The sequence below is a fragment of the Ascaphus truei genome, chromosome 19 (genome assembly GCF_040206685.1).
Source record: "Ascaphus truei isolate aAscTru1 chromosome 19, aAscTru1.hap1, whole genome shotgun sequence".
In the NCBI taxonomy this organism is placed as follows: Eukaryota; Metazoa; Chordata; class Amphibia; order Anura; family Ascaphidae; genus Ascaphus; species Ascaphus truei.
Genome location: NC_134501.1, coordinates 27,763,942 through 27,782,673, shown reverse-complemented (window position 1 = coordinate 27,782,673; position 18,732 = coordinate 27,763,942). Strand labels below are relative to the sequence as shown.

Here is an 18,732-nt window from a genome sequence, read left to right as displayed (position 1 = left end):
ACGTGCGCTTTTAGTAGGCGCGGCGTGACAGCTTGTTCGCGATCGCTGGAAGTGACTTCAATTTGATTTTTCCAGCGACCGCAGCGTGACGTCGGCGTCGCTGTCACCGGCACTATAAGCGCAGCCTTACCCTGCAGCAGCCAATCGGGGTGGAGGATGCTGCCCAGCCTCTTAACAACAGCCCTTCTCTCTCCCTGCTCGGGGAAATCCTGTGGCCCCCAAGCCTGTCAGGCCACTATGTCCAGAGAGGTAATATGGTATTCACATATATGTACAGTATTACCTTTAATTTTGAACTGGACATTGTGTTCAAATAAAGGACAGTCCGGTTCAATACTGGACACCTGTTCACCCTACCTTTAACCAATTGCTTATGTAGTTTTAGAAACTATTGTTGTGCATATGAATTTCAATTCTTCATCTGATGCTCAAATGTCTTTAACATATATTAAAGAGGTAATCCAAGCAATGCATTTTTTTAATAGGATTTGCGTTTTTTTTTTAATAAGATTGAAGCATGGGGTCTCAGGAGCTGAACCCTGTTAATTTCAGCTCCAGGCACCCCGTTTTCTGAGATACTTCACTCCGTAGGGGTGGGGGGCCGGTAGCAGCTCCGACTGGGATTCTTGTAATGGGGTTTCAAAGCTCCCGCGTCCTACCTGCCACGTGACCAGGGCATTTAAAGAGCGCCCCCTATGGTGGTAAGTATCTCGGGAAGGTCCCTGCAGCGGACATTAAGGGAGTCCAGCTCCGGGGACCCCTTGCTTCAAATCTATTTATTTTTTTTTGACCCATCACCACCCAGCTTTTTTTGAGCCCTGTAAGTTTTAACAATTTTAAATACTAGACATTTTACTTTGTTTTAAAATCCAATTTAGACTTTTACTTTCTGCTTACTGTACATGAGGCACCAAGTACCTTTAAGAGTAAAAAATTAAATAGGCTGATCCCTGAAATGACATGGTAATGATTACAGCCTTAGGCCCGTTCTATACTGCATGCGGCCGTGCGTGCCTATGCGAACGCGTGTGCATGTGCCGCATGCTTTTTGTATGTGTACTGTGAGAGCTGTGAAGGTACAGTGTTTGTGTGTTTATGTGTATGTGTATTTGTGTGTGTATGTAAGTGTAATTTATTTAAAAAAAAAAACATTGGTAAAAATAAAATATTTATTAAATTTGTGCAGGCACACAAATACATATACATATACACACACACACACACACACACACACACACACACACACACACACACACACACACACACACACACACACACACACACACATGCGTACATATATATATATATATATATATATATATATATATATATACACACACACACACACACACATATATATATACATACATTCAGCGCCGGTAGCTGCGCAAAAAGATGATTTTCCCCGTCTTCGCCGCTGTCTGTTGGCTCCCCGCAGTGCGCGGCACCGTTATAGAAAGACTGACTAACGTCAGCCAACTAAAATTCCACGCACGGCACTATAGAACGTGCCAACACAGGCGCCCAACAGGTCAGGTTTTTTTATGAGATCTCTGCTTCAGCACAGGTGGCTGTCTCTGCTTCAGTACAAGTGGCTCAATCAGTCCCTGCTTCAGCACAGGTGGCTCAATCAGTCCCAGTTTCAACACAGGTGGCTCAATCAGAGGCTCACTGAGCCACCTGTGCGGAAGCAGGCATACCCTGAAAACCTGACCTGTTGGGGGGTTTGAGGACTGGAGTTGAGCGTCCCTGTCTTAATTGGACCCATTTTGGTCAAAGTCCCAAATTCATTCTCAAAATCACGGGCACTCTGCAACTGCAATGGAATGTATGTATATATTTTATTTATATTGCATGTACGCAGCACTTTACAAAATGAGAAACATGCGATTCAGTGCCCAGGAAGATCTTACAATCTAAATGAATCGCAAACAAATAAGATTATTCCTATGTAGTGTTCACTTGGTGCCCATGTTCCCTCAGCCCCATCCAGATGGCACCTCACACGTGATAACCACATCCTCTGTGCAGGTGCCCCAACCGCCAAGTGGCAAAGTTTGTCCTAGAGCGGCTTCCGTATAGAAGGCCACACCAGCAACGGTACGTGCTCGATTTCTGCAGCGTGAAATACGTCTGTTTCTGCGCATGCGCTAGTGTGTTGGCTGGGGGGATCCTGCGCGTGCGCGCTGGTGTCGTCTGTGTGTTTGCGCATGCGCAGTGCTTTGTTGCTGGGCTTGCGGGGCGAGCGGCACTTTCCCCCATAGACATGTCTGATTCTGGTTCTGAGGATTATTCTTCCTCTGAGGATGAGGACTATGTGCCCTCAGGTAACTATGCGCAGGGTGAGGGGGAGAGAGAGGGGTATTTACTGCCCTGTGCCCCAGGGATCTCTGTGCAGCTGTAACCACCCCTTACACATTACTTATATGGGAGCAATGTGTGACAGTACTGTATGGGACACTCCCTGATCTCCTGCTATTATATATAGTTACTACTGGGATGCAGTCGGGGCGATATGTTACACTGACCTCAATAGAGAAACCTGAAGGGCCCCTGTGGTAGTGAAGGGGTTAATGGGCCAGTGTCCGCCCCCCCCGATGGCCAAAGTGTGTGTGTGTGTGTGTGTGTGTGTGTGTGTGTGTGTGTGTGTGTGTGTGTGTGTGTGTGTGTGTGTGTGTGTGTGTGTGTGTGTGTGTGTGTGTGTGTGTGTGTGTGTGTGTGTGTGTGTTTAATATGTTAAAGCACCAACCCCGTTACCCTTCATTCCCCCAGAGTCCTGTGTGACTCCTATAATGTGATTATCTTTCCCCCTGAGCATGTGCTGCTCTTTTAACCCTTTTAGTGCCCAGGCACGCTGGGTTCTCCAAGACATAGTAGCTAAGTGACCTTCCCCTCCAAAAAAATGCTGGTTGCCTTTGAGGAGATCACATCTTATGGAGCTGAGGACGCGTTCTGGACGGATGGGATATGACGCGTCCTCTTCTGTTCCCGGTGCGATCACAGGGCCGTGCCACTCAAGGGGTTAATAAAGAAACCATGATGGGGTGTTGGCAATCCATTATTTTACTTCATCTCTTTCCTGCTGAGGCAACCTTTAGGCTGCGGCCATAGTGCGCACGATGCGATCGAAAACATTAAATCAAGCAGGCCGGCCATACTGCGAGCGATGTGTTTTTTGCGTCACATCAGTGTTTGAGCCAATCGGGGTGAATCAGCTTGGTGATGTCGCAGCCACGCCTCCCCGTTGCGAGTGCATCTGAGTCCACTCATCGCTCATGCAGCAGGCGCACGTGCCTTCTTGCGCACGCCTGCATTATGTCCTACGCCTTAGGCCGCGCTTATAGTTCCGGCGATGGGATGTCATCCGTTGCCATTGTCACAGCGATTTTTGCCTATAATGTTGCAGACAAGAAACGGCAAACGGGGGGCATGGCCATGAGCGGTTCGCCCTCATTGGCTGAACCGCTGACGTCACACTGCGGCCGCTGAAAATTCAAATTTCATTGACCGAGCGATCGTGACCAAACCGTCTCGCCGTCGCTCCTACTATAAGCGCTCATGACGGATTCAATACACTTGTTTTGACGTGCCGTCGCCTGGACTATAAGCGCGGCCTTAGGCCTCGGCCATGTTTACTGCTGGCGTGCGGAGGCGCGCTGTGGCTGAGGGAAAGCGGGTGCTTTCCCTGGCCTTAGCGCGCCGTCCGTGGGCGTGTCGGCGGGCGGGCCAGTGACGTCACAGAGCTGGTTCACCCTCATTGGGCGAACCGCTCATGTGACCGGCCCAGCGCTCCGGCAAGCGGGAAAATTTCCCTAAGACCTACGCTTCCGCGCGCTTGCGGAAGCATAGGCGAGCCCCTACTAAAGCCGCTCTCATTGTGGCTGTAGGGGTCAATGCCGAGCGGAAGCGCGCCTCCGCCCGCAAGCACTAAACATGGACGCGGCCTTAGACTACTCTGGGGAGAGCGCTCCATTATAACCCCCCCGGAAACTTCATGTTTCAGACGCTGAGGGAGCAGCCAAGGGAGATCAAACCTCTCTCGAGACTCCACTCGCCATACTTATAGGTGTCAGATTTGGGTAACAAAAAGACATCAATGCGGCCCCATAAACACCAGTCCTACCTACAGCTTTTTGAAAAATCTTACATGAACAGGGGATTGGGATCTGGAGAGAGTGGTGGGCAAATAGGAGGATCCAATATGATCGGTATGGGTTCAGTGATCGGTCCCGCAGCCAATAGAAAAGTCAATGTCGTGTCAACTTTGTTTTGATGAGCTCACGGCTATGTTTTTAGTCCAGCACCATATGTATACTTTGGCCCTACGAGGGACTGACCCCATAAACATGTCACTGCCTTTAGTGCACTTTGCTCCTAGGAGGGACTGACCCATTAAATATGTCACTGCCATTAGTACACTTTGACTCTAGTAGAGATTGACTCGATAAACAGGCCCCTGCCATTAGTACACTTTGCCTCTTGGGAGGACTGACCCTTTAGAAAAAGTGAGTTTTCATGTTATCTTCGAATGTGTGATGGGTAGGAGAGAGTCTGGAATGAGTTCGATAGGTGTAGGGCAGCCATTGAGATGTCCAGGAGGTGGATGTAGGAGGAGATCACAGAGAGGATTTTGAGAAGTATGTAGGGGCAACAGTATGGGAGAATGGGCAGACAAGGTGGGGTGATCCCAAGAGTGTGTTTGTATCTCTAGGTCTTCTGTATACCTTTCTGGCGTTTAACTCCTGTAAATGCTCCTTCCATAAATAGTTTATATGTTTCTCCCCCCCCCCCCCTCTAGGAGGAGAGTACAGTGAAGATGATGTCAATGATTTGGTAAAAGAGGACGATGATGATGACGAAGAGGAGAAGACGGAAAAGCCCCAACAAGAGAAACCCAAGAAGAAAAAGGCCCAATGTATCCTGGCAAGGTAATAAAACTTACTATAAAGACCCAATGCCTTCACCTTACTAACCCCTATTGTCATCGCAAGTGTAACAAATCAACAGTAAACAAAGAGGTCATCATATTTCGGAGAAGCCCCCTTTAAAGGGCCAATCTTTCCTAGGACCAAAGTGAACTAATTCCAGTGACATGTTTAAGGGGTCACATCTAGGTGATGGGTACCTTTTCTTTTTACCCACATCTAACACCTAGAAGTATTTTTAATTTATTAGACTAGTATATCACACACAAGATGGAGACTCACAGTTTTAGTTACAAAACAGATTGCTAAGACGTTACTCTATGCTTGTAGCAGATCAAATAACGTTTTGGAGGACACAGTCCCTCAGATAATTGCCTCCCTTAAATACCCCTGGAGTACTCGCCACCTGTGACCCATTTCCAATCTACAATGTAAAAAAGTGCTGGAGCTGATCGTGGCCGTGACGTCACGTGGTGCGTGCGGTCCCGCGCACACGCGATGACGTCACTCCATCCTCGGGCAGCACCGCCGACGTTGCCTAGCAGCAAAGAAAGCGAATATTCACGCGTCACGGAGGATGCTCAAATTGCGGCCTAAAAGGACTGGTTAGTCTTTATTAGACTAGGAAAGCGTTTGATTTTCTCTGGCTGCTCCATTTTTGTGTGAGGTCGCTGTGATCAGCGAGCGCTTGTACAGCCAGAGACACCCCTCTCGACCTCCCCTTATCTTTATTGGTCCTCTGATAAGGACAGGAGGGGCAGAACAGCCTACTCCATTATTATTATTATTTTTGTCATCTAATGAAATAAAATTAACATTGGAATAAAAATAAAACCTTTCTGAACTTCTGTGGAGGTCCTAATAATCCTGGGAGAGATCAGCTGACCATGCGAACGGAGTAGGAGGGGGGAGTCTTCTTCCGTGTCTCCTCCGTGACACGCTGACCACCATCTCCCCTAGAAAAACGCCATTAAAACCCATGACGTAGACCGGCTAACCGGCTGAACCGAAGGATCCGCTGGACACCGATAAGATTAAAAAAAATGGCATTAACCGTTTCTTATCTGCGAATTCTATTCGGCATAAATCCTGCACTATAATATCTAAGAAAACTGAGGTAGAAGTGATACCTTTTTAATAGCCTGGTTAAAAAGAGTGCAAGCTCACGGGTCCCTTCTTCAGGCATATAAACCCTTTCATATTTCTGTGGGCATGTCAATGTTGTGTACTTTTGCCATTATAAACCAGGCCACATCCCAACTGCACTGCCATAGAGATTGTAACGTGTGACATTACTCTGTCTGTGGTGAGATAATGTCACGGCGTATGTTCCAGGACCATCTGGTTTGGCCAACGTGTTGTAGACTTGGGCGTTGCGGTGTATTACAAGGTCCTGATCTTTTGTTGTCTCTCAGGAAACGGAAGAAAGGAGGCCTGGTCTTAAACCCGGAGGACGGAGGCGAGGAGAAGGAGGGAGGAGCCCCCAGCGCCGAGGAGGACACGGCTGGGGGGTTTGCCGAGGAGAAACAAGTGATGGCGGAAGAGGTGAAAAAGAAGAAAGAAGACGATCTTTGGTCAAGTTTCCTCTCCGACGTTGGTCAAAAAGCCAAGACGCAGCCACCCGCCACTCCGAATACCCAGGTAGGGTTCAGCACCCAACGCTCATAGTTTATTTTATTATCCTTTTTCTTTCTTTCCTTACTGGCGACCAGGCCCCACGCCACGTTACATAGGGACAGAAAATCTAACGGCGGATCAGAACCACTTGGCCCGACCCAGTCTGCCCGGTGTGAAGCCGCAGACCCTGTTATCCTTCACTTTCTTTCGTATTTAGGATTTAGCCTTACGTCTATCCCAAACATGTTTGCTTATCCCTTATTGTATTACCCCCCTACCACCTCTGCTGAGAAGCTATTCCATAAATCCACCACCCTTTCAGCGGTGGACTCGCCTTTCCCCTGAGCCTCCCACCCTGCAGCTTCACAGAATGGCCTCTTGTTCTTGCTCTCCTCTCTCTCTGAGATACGTTTCCCTCCTGTACTTTGTTGAATCCCTTTGTGCGTAGGGTTACTGGTCCTGCACTTTAACCCAGGCTGTGCTAAAAAGCTGTGTAATGCGGCAGGCCTACGCCATGTTAAAATGGACAGGAAGCAATAGGTGACACTGAGTGCTCATTTGCATGTCATTTCCCAGAATCCCTGGCTGCAGCAGAAGCACTATATGCTAAGAGATACTGGGGAAAGGCAGGGTTGCAGACCTGTCACGTGAATGTGCTCACAGGTGGGAGTTTTATTTGCTGTATGTTTCTGAAAGTTTCGATCATATCCCCCCCTCTCCTCCAAACTGCACATGTTGAGATAGGAATCACTTCTTCTTTTTTATTTATTTTATTTCCTGTTCTCAATTGAAGAAACAGTGAAACATGGAAACGGAAGGCCGATAAGTGCCCACTTAGGCCATTTTCCTGTCTATTGGGAAACCCATCCTCCACGTTTTACATACCTCAGCAATTTGGTTTCCCCTGGCTATATCTGCCTTCGCCACCTCTTTTCTGGCATCGGCCTCCGCCACTTCTTTTTGGATATCGGCCTCCGCCACTTTTTTTCGGAGGCTGTTCCATGAATCCATTGTCCTTGGCGATATTAGATTTTTGATGCTCAGAATGCACTGTATTTAACCCGTTGATGTCCCAATGACGTCATGTCCTGTGATTTTTTTTAAATTAATCGTGGACCGCTTCCTGTGTTCCCACGGAGCCCAGGCCGCGATCTGCCATCCAGGGATATGGCAGAGGAGGATTCCCGCTCTTCCGTTTCCAGAGTAATGGCCGCCACGGTAACATGAGCGCACTGCGCTGGAAGGCCCATGGCACACTGGCACTCAACGGGTTAAAGGGGCTTTTAAAAAGAAATATATATTTCCTGTTCACCGTGGCAGTGGGCACTGTAGGGTTAACTATCCTCAACTGAATAGGACAGGAAATTGAATTCTTGCAGGTTGGCATAAAAGGCCCCTCCCACTACCTGCAGGCCCCGCCCACTACCTGCAGGCCCCTCCCACTACCTGCAGGTCCCTCCCACTACCTGCAGGCCCCTCCCACTACCTGCAGGTCCCTCCCACTACCTGCAGGCCCCTCCCACTAGCTGCAGGTCCCTCCCACTACCTGCAGGCCCCTCCCACTACCTAAAGATAGTCTTTTTCCTGTCCTACAGCTAGGAGTAGAGTTTATTTTTTAACAGGACTCACCGGACTGTAGCTATTGCAGTCACGCCGGGGTGTGCGGCCTCTCTTCCCCTGAAGCTCCGTTCGATGTACTGTGGGTGATCGCAAAACGGAGGCCCGTGCGACCGGGCAGTACCGCGGATTCGTCTTTGAATGCAGCGGACAGACAGCAGGTCTGCAGAGTGGATCGGAGGCTCAAATTATTACCGCACAGGCGTCTGAGAAGGCAGCGGAGTGGGGAAGAGAGACCGGCGTGAAAGTGCATAGCGCGCGCATGTTCGACCGTGTGTGCGCGCCCCACGATCCCGCGGGCGCGAGTGCCGAGCGCTCTGATTTGACGCTGACGACAGAGCGACGGCACACACAGCTGTGTAAAGGTATCCTGGAAACAGCCGTAGCATGGGACGCTCGGCAGACAGGAGAAATCAGCTGCAAGAAGTTTTGAAGCTGGAGGAAGTAAAGGGTCCCTTACTAAAATTTGGTGAGTCCTTAGTTTGCTAGAGAATAAAAGAGAGTTGATATCATGGCACTGAAAGAAATATTTTGTTCACCTTAGTACTGTGGTTATACAACCGGAAGAAGGAACTTCTAAGGGGGCAGTAGACTCCCTGCATCAAAAGAAAAAAAACTGCTAAAAAACCTATATGGTGTGCAGCATGTGAAAAGCCAGCGTTAGGCTAAGGCCCCGCTCTCTCAGTCAGCGCGCCCGCACTGCAGACAGGCGGCGCGCTGTCAGGCACAGACCGCGATATGCGGTCTGTAGGGAGGGGGCGTGGTTTGAGCGAAGGGACCCGCTTCTCCCCCCCCCCCCCCCCCCCCTCCCTCCACGGGCTCGGTCTCCCAGGCTGCAGGAGGGAGCTGCTGCAGGCTGCTGTAAGGTAAGCAGCTCCCGCTCCCTCCCCCTTCCCCCTCCTCACACACGCTGATACACACACACACCACTCCCTACCTTGTGTAGGAAGCTGTCTGACAGCTCCCACCCCCGCCGCTGATAGGCTCATCTGCGCAACACGTGACGCGTCACCGCTCGGGATCACAATTTTCTTGCAACCCCTGGCGGCTGACGCGTCACAGCACGTAGTGAGCCGTGCAGCGAGGGAGGCTGGGACCTGCTCAGAAGGATTCCCCAGCTGGTGAGGAACGCTCACGCGGCCGCCCGCGCCGCCGGGCGCAGCGGGTCCCAGCCCTTAGAAGCCAGGAAGTTTTGTGCAGACTGCCTTAAAGCAGCAGCAGGAGAGTCCAATGAACAAATGAATACTTTCCTATCATGGATGAAAGATGCCGTGAAGCAGAGTGTAAAGTCTGCGGTGCAACAAGCAGTGAAGCCAGCACTAAAGAGAGCGAGGTCTCAGACCAGCCTGGATATAATGAGACTCCTCATCAGACGAATCAGAGATGTTATATCGCCAAGCGTCGGAAGGGGAGTGTGATTCGCCAGAGCAAGGAATGCAGGCTGAAGAATCAGAATTTGATTTAGAAATGGTGGATCCTCTTATAAAGGCAATGAGAGAAACATTGGAATTAGAGGATACAGAAGAAGTTACTCAGAAATCAGAAATAATTTGGGACCGGTTGTAAAGGAAGGAACTCTTACCCTAACGGATCATATCCTTCTTCTCTCCTCAAGTAAAAACCATCTCTAAATCCTCTCATTGAAGCCTTTGCTGTGTGTATTATAGTATATGCAAGTGATACAATGCTAGGTAAAAAACATATTTGAATGCTGTTTTCTTTCTACCCCTAATCAAATTAAGTGTTGACACCTAGGCAGGGAACACCCTGTGTAGAAAACCATCTGTTTGAATGTGCCTCAGATGTGCTAATTAAGCAGACAGAACCACACTGTCAGGTGCCTTTTTAGGCCCATATAAACCCAGATAGAACAGCTAGTCTGCCTGCAGCCCATGTCCAAGTGGCCCATTATAAGTGGCAGGACTACTGAACAACTGAAGTTTAAAAGGAAGTTGTGAAGAAGTGGACACCCCCAACTGGCCCTGATTCCTGTATTTGAACTACGCTGGAAAGGAGGATACCATCTATACCAGACTGCATCATTACTGCTGTGATGCTGCCTTTACCATTTATATTTGCTGTGACTTCACTTCTTCTCAAATTATGCACTTCTTTTTACCAGCCTCAGTATGTCTCTAACTCCATTCATATATCTCCATGTCTCCTTCCTTCACCACTTCTCTGTTCACATGAACTCCTTTCTTACCTGCGTCCTCTGACACCACACAGCTATATCCCCTGCACTAAAAAACACCCCTACAAATCATCCTCACACATCCTCTTTCTATCCATGCTTCTCCTCCTTGCTTCTGGGGATATCTCTCCCAATCCTGGTCCCTGCCTTATTCCTACATGCACTCGTCCTCGCCTACCAATTACAACCTCTACTCCTTCTGGTGTCAACCCCTCCAACCTCATACCCATCCCCTGCCACCCTCCCTCCTCTCTCCCTTTCTCCTGTGCCCTTTGGAATGCTCGCTCCCTCTCTAACAAGTTCCTCTCTGTACATGACTTTTTTCTCTCTCACTCCCTGCTTCTCTTTGCTATAACTGAGACCTGGCTCACTAAGTCTGACTCTGCTCTGGAAGCTGCCCTCTCCTATGGTGGCCTTTCCTTCTCCCACACTCTGCGCCCTGATGGCAGGGGTGGAGGCGTGGGGCTCCTGCTCTCCTCTCTCTGCCGCTTCCGAACCGTTCCTATTCCTCCCTCTCTTGCTTTTCCCTCCTTTGAGGTTCACACAGTCCAGATCTTCTCTCCTCTCCCGGTCCATCTGGTGGTCATCTATCGCCCACCTTCCTCTACTCATCCCCCTTCTGCCTTTCTCTCTCACTTTGAGTCCTGGCTCTCTTTCTTTCTCTCCTCAGACTACCCTGTTCTTCTCCTTGGGGACTTCAATTGCCACATTGTTGACCCCTCTCTCCCTTGGGCTTCCCGCTTTCTTTCTCTAACCTCTTCTTTTGGCCTTCAACAGTGGACTGAAGCCAGCACCCACAAGGATGGCCACTACCTAGACCTGGTTTTCACTAAAACTTCTCTCTCTCCGATTTCTCCATTTTCCTCTCTCTGACCATCACCTCATCTTATTCTCTCTATCTCGCTTCTCCCCTTCTCCACCTCCATCTTCCCCCCCCCCCCCCCCCGGTTCTGCAGAAACCTGTGCTCTATTCACGTACCTGACTTTGAGTTCACTTTACGCTCCTCCCTCTCCTCTCTCAGCTCTGCTACAGACCCTGACAACCTGGTCAGGAACTACAACTCTGCCTTGTCCTCCTCTCTTGATCTACATGCCCCGCTTTCTCTCTGCCGCCCTCGCCCTTCTAACCCTAGGCCCTGGCTAAATTCCCACACGCGCATGCTGCGTTCCTCCACTCGTTCCTCTGAACGCCTCTGGAGGAAATCTCATACGCTCGCAGATTTCCTTCACTACAAATTTTTGCTATCCTGTTTCAACTCTGCCCTCTCGCTAGCTAAACAAGCCTACTTTTCTTCACTAATCAACATGCACAAGTCTAACCCACGCCGACTGTTCTCTGTCTTTGATACTCTACTCAAACCACCCTCAGCTGCCTCTCCTTCCTCCATCTCCGCTCAGGACTTTGCTGACTATTTTAGGGAAAAGGTGGAATCCATAAGTCAGAACATCCCCTCTGTTTCTTCCTCCCATCCTACACCTCTTCCTAACTCTCCTCCTGCCTTCCTTGACTCTTTTTCCACTGTCTCAGAGGAGGATGTGTCGCTGTTGATCACCTCTTCTCCCTCTACCACTTGCTCTCTTGACCCTATTCCCTCCCATCTCCTAAAACCTCTTGGTCCTACTATAATCCCTACGCTCACACACATTTTTAACTCCTCCCTCTGCTCTGGAAACTTTCCATCCTCCTTCAAACATGCAACAGTCATACCATTACTCAAAAACAGCAAGCTTGACCCTACCTGTCTTTCTAACTATCGACCTGTCTTCCACCTGCCTTTTGCCTCTAAACTCCTTGAACTTCTTGTATTCTCTCGCTTGCTCCATTTTCTCAACACCTATTCTCTCCTAGACCCTCTACATTCTAGCTTCCGCACTGCTCACTCCACGGAAACAGCCCTCACTAAAATAACTGACGACCTCCATGCTGCCAAAGACAGAGGTCATTACACTCTGCTCATATTATTCGACCTCTCTGCAGCATTTGACACTGTGGTCCACCCTCTTCTCCTTCACATTCTCCATACTCTTGGGATTCGGAACAAAGCTCTATCCTGGATCTCATCTTACCTCTCCCATCGTACTTTCAGTGTCTCTTCTGCTAACACCTCCTCCTCCTCCTATTGATCTCTCTGTGGGGGTACCCCAGGGCTCTGTCCTGGGACCTCTTCTCTTTTCTCTGTACACACAATCTCTAGGTGACCTAATAATATCTTTTGGGTTTAAATATCACTTCTGTGCTGACGACACACAAATGTACTTTTCAACACCCGACCTTACACCTGCTGTACAAACCAAAGTTTCTGAATGTCCCTCTGCTATATCATCCTGGATGGCCCTCTGTCGCCTTAAACTCAACATGGCTAAAACAAAGCTCCTCATACTTCCTCCCAAACCTGGCCCTACTACCTCCTTCCACATTACTATTGGAACTACGATCATTCACCCAGTAGCCCAAGCACGCTGCCTAGGGGTCACACTCGACTCCTCTCTCACATTCACCCCTCACATTCAAAACATATCTTAAACCTGTCGCTTTTTCCTCCGCAACATAACAAAGATACGCCCTTTCCTCTGTTGCTCGACTGCTAAAACTCTGTCTCAGGCCCTCATTCTCTCCCGTCTTGATTACTGTAACCTCCTGCTGTCCGGCCTTCCTGCCTCTCACCTGTCTCCCCTACAATCTATCCTAAATGCCGCTGCCAGAATCACTCTACTCTTTCCTAGATCTGTCTCAGCATCTCCCCTCATGAAATCCCTCTCCTGGCTTCCGATCAAATCCCGCATCTCACACTCCATTCTTCTCCTCACTTTTAAAGCTTTACACTCTTCTGCCCCTCCTTACATCTCAGCCCTAATTTCTCGTTATGCACCATCCAGACTCTTGCGTTCTTCTCAAGGATGTCTTCTTTCTACCCCCTTTGTATCTAAAGCCCTCTCCCGCCTTAAACCTTTTTCACTGACTGCCCCACACCTCTGGAATGCCCTTCCCCTCAGTACCCGACTAGCACCCTCTCTATCTACCTTTAAGACCCACCTTAAGACACACTTGCTTAAAGAAGCATATGAATAGCACTGTGGATATTCTGAACAAATGATACATAAAGTTTGCCCCCCCCTGCAGATGCACTTACCAGAACTCTTTCCTACTGTCTCTGTACGTTCTCCCTACCTACCAATTAGACTGTAAGCTCCTCGGAGCAGGGACTCCTCTTCCTTAATGTTACTTTTATGTCTGAAACACTTATTCCCATGATCTGTTATTTATTTGATTACCACATGTATTACTACTGTGAAGCGCTATGTTCATTAATGGCGCTATATAAATAAAGACATACAATACAAGGCAGAAGAAAACCTGGTGTTTTCCAATTCATCAAGTAATCAAGGATATGATACAAATGGAATTGTCACAGCCGAATAGAAAGCTAAATATTCCCAAAAAGTTGAACAGGATGTATCCTTTTGTACAAGAGGAGGTAAAATACTGCGAAGTCAGAACTAAGATTGATGCAGCAATTTCCAGAATTTCAAGAATAACAACCATACCAGTCGAAGATGCTGCATCACTCGAGGATGTAATGGATAAGAAGATAGTGTTTTGAAGAAAGCATATGTGACAGCAGGTACAGCATGCAAACCGGCGACATCAACGACATCAGTATCAAGCGCAATGCGGATATGGATTGCTAATATAGAAGAAGCATTGGAGAAGGAAGTCGGGAACTTCTATTCTAAAAGTATTGTCAGAAATCAAATGGGCAGCCGACTACGTAGCTGAAGCATCGCTGGATGTGGTAAGACTGGGAGCCAAATTAATGGCATATGCAGTAACAGCAAGAAGAGGGCTGTGGCTCAGATACTGGATGGTAGAGACAGCATCCAAAAACAGTTTGTCATTTGCCCGTTGAAGGAGAATTTCTATTTGGGAATAAATTAGATGCAATTATAACCAAAGCGTCAGGAGGTACAGTAACAGCATATTTGTACCACAAGAAAGGAGAAATAGAAGATATGGCTCTACATTCCATCAGACGGAAAGAACACAGTATAGGGAAGCAAGAACATATCGTCCTACAAACGTCATGGAGAGGCGGACAGAATAAGCTTTTTCGTGGCTCCACAGTGAGAGCGTCATTTCCCAGAGGGAAATTCTCATGAAGGTCAAGGGGTCCAGTGGCTTCCAGTTGGGGGAAGACTGAGCCAATTCGAAGCAGCATGGATTCAATCAATAAAAGACAGGTGGGTACTACAGATCCTTTCTTTCGAGTTCAAGAACATTCCAAGAAGGGATATACTCTTAAAGACAAATTATACACAGACAAAACAGAAAATTAAACAAATCGGTTTTATACTGAAGGAGTTATTACAGGCGAACGTAATAACAAAGGTTCCTCAAAGACAGAGGAGATCGGGGATCTATTCCAAGATTTTTTTGAGGGGGAGAAAGCATCAGGAGGTTGCAGAGCAGTATTGGATCTAAGAAGTAAAACCAAACGATTGGATGATCTCAATAGATCTAAAGGATCCTATTTACACATCCCTATAGCAAGGACACATAAACAATTCCTCAGATTTTGAGTTAGTCAGAAACACGACCAACATACGGCGCTGCCGTCTGGACTAGCAACATCTCCCAGAACGTTTACAACGGTATTCGCCCCATTGATAGCAGAATTAAGAAAAAGGAGCATGGAAATGTATCCATATCTAGACCATATTCTGATAAAATCACAAAAACAAGAAAAACTGCTACAAGACAGAAACATAGTCTTGTCTTTTCTAGATCATCGTGGCTGGATCATAAACGTCGACAAAAGCCAACTAGTACCAACACAGTCTTAAAAATTCTTGGGAGTAGAATTTCACACGGCAGAAGGAGAAGTGCGATTGCCATATTCAAGGATCCAAGACATTGGAGTCCAGACGAGAACGCTCAGAACAGCGAACATATCTTCAGCAGCAGACTGCATGAGACTCCTAGGAAAATTTACTCCAATGCTAAATGTAGTAAAATGGGCAGGTCTACACATGAGACCATTACAACAACATTTCTTACAGCAGTGGGACGGAGATCCCAAGGATGTAAAACAAGAAAAATACATATACCCACACACAAAGAAAGAACTACAGTAAGGTGATGGGAAAATGACCAAAACCTATTGAAAGGACATATGTTGCACCAGGTACAAGGGGTAACGATCACCACAGGCGCAGGTTGGGGAGCCTAGATGGGAGACCTACTGGTACAAGGTAATTGGTAACTGCTGTTCTTTGGTTGTCCATCAAACCTGCTGGAACTCAAGGCAGTGCAGAAAGCACTGGAAGCATTCCAAAGCCAGGTAAAGGACGGAAATATACAAATAACATCCGACAACAGGGCCGTAGTAAAATATATAGCAGGCCTGTGCAACATACGGCCCACGGGCCGCATGCGGCCCGCCGGGACTCCCTGTGCGGCCCGTGATGGCCCCCTCAACTCCCCCTTCCCTTCCTTGGTAGGGAAGGAGTGCGCTCCAGCAGTGTGACGCGCTCCCCCCCCCCCCCCGAGCCCGCTCCAGTATGGGGCTGACGCTGACACGCTCCCCCCCACCGCAACCCCAGTATGACGTGCTAACGCGCTCCCCTCCCTTGAGGTGCTCCACTACAGGGCTGACATGCTGACGCTCTCCCCTCCCCCCCCCCCAAGCCCGCTCCTGACACACTATCGTGCTTCCCCTATCTGCAGGTAGTGGGAGGGGCTTTTATGGCCCATCTGCAGGTAGTGGGAGGGGCCTTTATGGCCTATCTGCAGGTAGTGGGAGGGGCTTTTATGGCCCATCTGCAGGTAGTGGGAGGGGCCTTTATGGCCTACCTACAGGTAGTGGGAGGGGCCTTTATGGCCTATCTGCAGGTAGTGGGAGGGGCCTTTATTGCCCATCTGCAGGTAGTGGGAGGGACCTTTATGGCCTACCAGCAGGTAGTGGGAGGGGCCTTTATGGCCCATCTGCAGGTAGTGGGAGGGGCCTTTATGGCCTACCAGCAGGTAGTGGGAGGGGCCTTTATGGCCCATCTGCAGGTAGTGGGAGGGGCCTTTATGGCCCATCTGCAGGTAGTGGGGGGGGCCTTTATGGCCCACCTGCAGGTAGTGGGAGGGGCCTTTATGGCCCCTCTGCAGGTAGTGGGAGGGGGCTTTATGGCCCATCTGCAGGTAGTGGGAGGGGCCTTTATGGCCTATCTGCAGGTAGTGGGAGGGGCCTTTATGGCCTATCTGCAGGTAGTGGGAGGGGCCTTTATGGCCTATCTGCAGGTAGTGGGAGGGGCCTTTATGGCCCATCTGCAGGTAGTGGGAGGGGCCTTTGTGGCCCATCTGCAGGTAGTGGGAGGGGCCTTTGTGGCCCATCTGCAGGTAGTGGGAGGGGCCTTTATGGCCTATCTGCAGGTAGTGGGAGGGGCCTTTATGGCCTATCTGCAGGTAGTGGGAGGGGCCTTTATGGCCCATCTGCAGGTAGTGGGAGGGGCCTTTGTGGCCCATCTGCAGGTAGTGGGAGGGGCCTTTGTGGCCCATCTGCAGGTAGTGGGAGGGGCCTTTATGGCCTACCTGCAAGAATTAAATTTCCTGTCCTACTCAGCTGAGGATAGAGTTAACCCTATGGTGCCCACTGCCATGGCTCCAGGAAAGGAAAATGCCGGTAAGTTGGTAACATTTTCTCCGTTCTTTGTTTGAAGGTGTGAAACAGGGGGTCTGCATAACTGAACCGCAGTAATTTCATCTCCGGGAACAAGTCCGAGCGATCCATATCACATTGGGGAGTGGGGAGGAGTATCTGTCAGTGTTTGTGTGTCAGTGTGTGCGTCACAGATACACACTGACACAGAGCCACCAGAACGTGCTGTGTGTGTGGTAAAATAACTTTTGCAGGGCTGGCCAACTATCCCTGCTTCAGCACAGGTGGTGCAGTCATTGACAGAGCCGCTGATTGAGCCACCTGTGCTGAAGCAGGGATATCCTGAAAACCTGACCTATTGGTGGCTCTTGAGGACTGGAGTTGGCCACTCCTGGGTTAACACGACCCATATGGCCCAGTCCGACTCCCCTGATCCTTTCACCCCTTAGTCACTCTCCCGCCGTTGACCTAATTTTTCTGTCCCCAGACGCCCATAGATGTGCCCAAGATTTCCAGCAAGTCTTCAGCGCGAGACGTAGAGACGGGCAAGCAGGAGGCGGCCCCGAAAGTGACCATCACCAAAGTGTTTGATTTTGCCGGAGAAGAGGTCAGGTGAGAAGAGGCCGACCAAGTCCTGTGTCATGTCGAGAAGGGACGCCGAAATAATGAATAGATTAAGATGTAGCCAGACTTCGGGACCCGAGCAGCGAGGAATACTCCCTGCGGGCGGGTTTTATGCGGACGTAACGGAGCGACCACAGAGGTCACGGCAAGTCGCGCCAAAGTGAAGCTGGCTACATCTGTGTGTGTGAGATCGTTTATACATTGATGGATATATACATACATACATATGTGTGTATTACAGGTAGGGGGACCAGATTTTCAAAATGAAAAACAGGGACACACTAAAAAATTATTTATAAAACAAATGACATCACGTGACGCACCCCGTTGCCATGACAACGAGACACTGATGTCAGGCGGCGACATGTTGCCATGACAATGTGGCATCACGTGATGCCTCGGCGCCATAATGCGTCCCGTTGTCATGTCAACTTGAAGCCGCGTGACGTCACGGAACCTCGTTGTTATGGCAATGTGCATTACGTGACATCGCGCAGCCATGTTGACGGAATTTGGAGGGGAGGATACAGCCAAAGGCAAGATAAATAAATATATCTAAAAAAATGTTATCTCCACACAGAGCCACTGACCCACACACCCACACACACAGAGCCACTGATCCAAACACCAACACACGGAGCCACTTACCCACACACCCATACATGGAGCTACTGACCCACACACCCACGGAGCCACTGACCCACACACACGGAGCCACTGACCCACACACACAGAGCCACTGACTCATGGAGCCACACACACAGAGCCACTGACCCGCACACATAGAGCCACTGACCCACACACCCACACACACGGGGCCACTGACCCACTCACCCACACACACAGAGCCACTGACCCCCCCCCCCACACACACAGAGCCACTGACTGACCCACACACAGACATATACATACAGAGCCACTGACCCACACACAGAGAGCCACTTACCAACACACACACAGAGAGCCACTGACTGACCCACACACAGACACACAGAGCCACTGACCAACACACACACAGAGCCACTGACCAACACACACACACACACACACACAGACACAGAGCCACTGATCAACACATACACAGAGCCACTGACACACACACACAGCCATT

The 18,732-nt window shown here is 49.3% G+C and overlaps 1 protein-coding gene across 1 annotated transcript; it reads left to right on the top strand.

The window, feature by feature from the left end:
• The first annotated feature begins 2,176 nt into the window (after positions 1-2,176).
• Positions 2,177-17,632, top strand: CFDP1 (craniofacial development protein 1). Its single transcript, XM_075577194.1, has 4 exons — positions 2,177-2,327; positions 4,799-4,928; positions 6,341-6,566; positions 17,485-17,632. Exons 1-4 carry the CDS (start codon positions 2,267-2,269, stop codon positions 17,611-17,613), a joined length of 546 nt encoding a protein of 181 aa, XP_075433309.1. The 5' UTR covers positions 2,177-2,266; the 3' UTR covers positions 17,614-17,632.
• Positions 17,633-18,732: the final 1,100 nt, after the last annotated feature.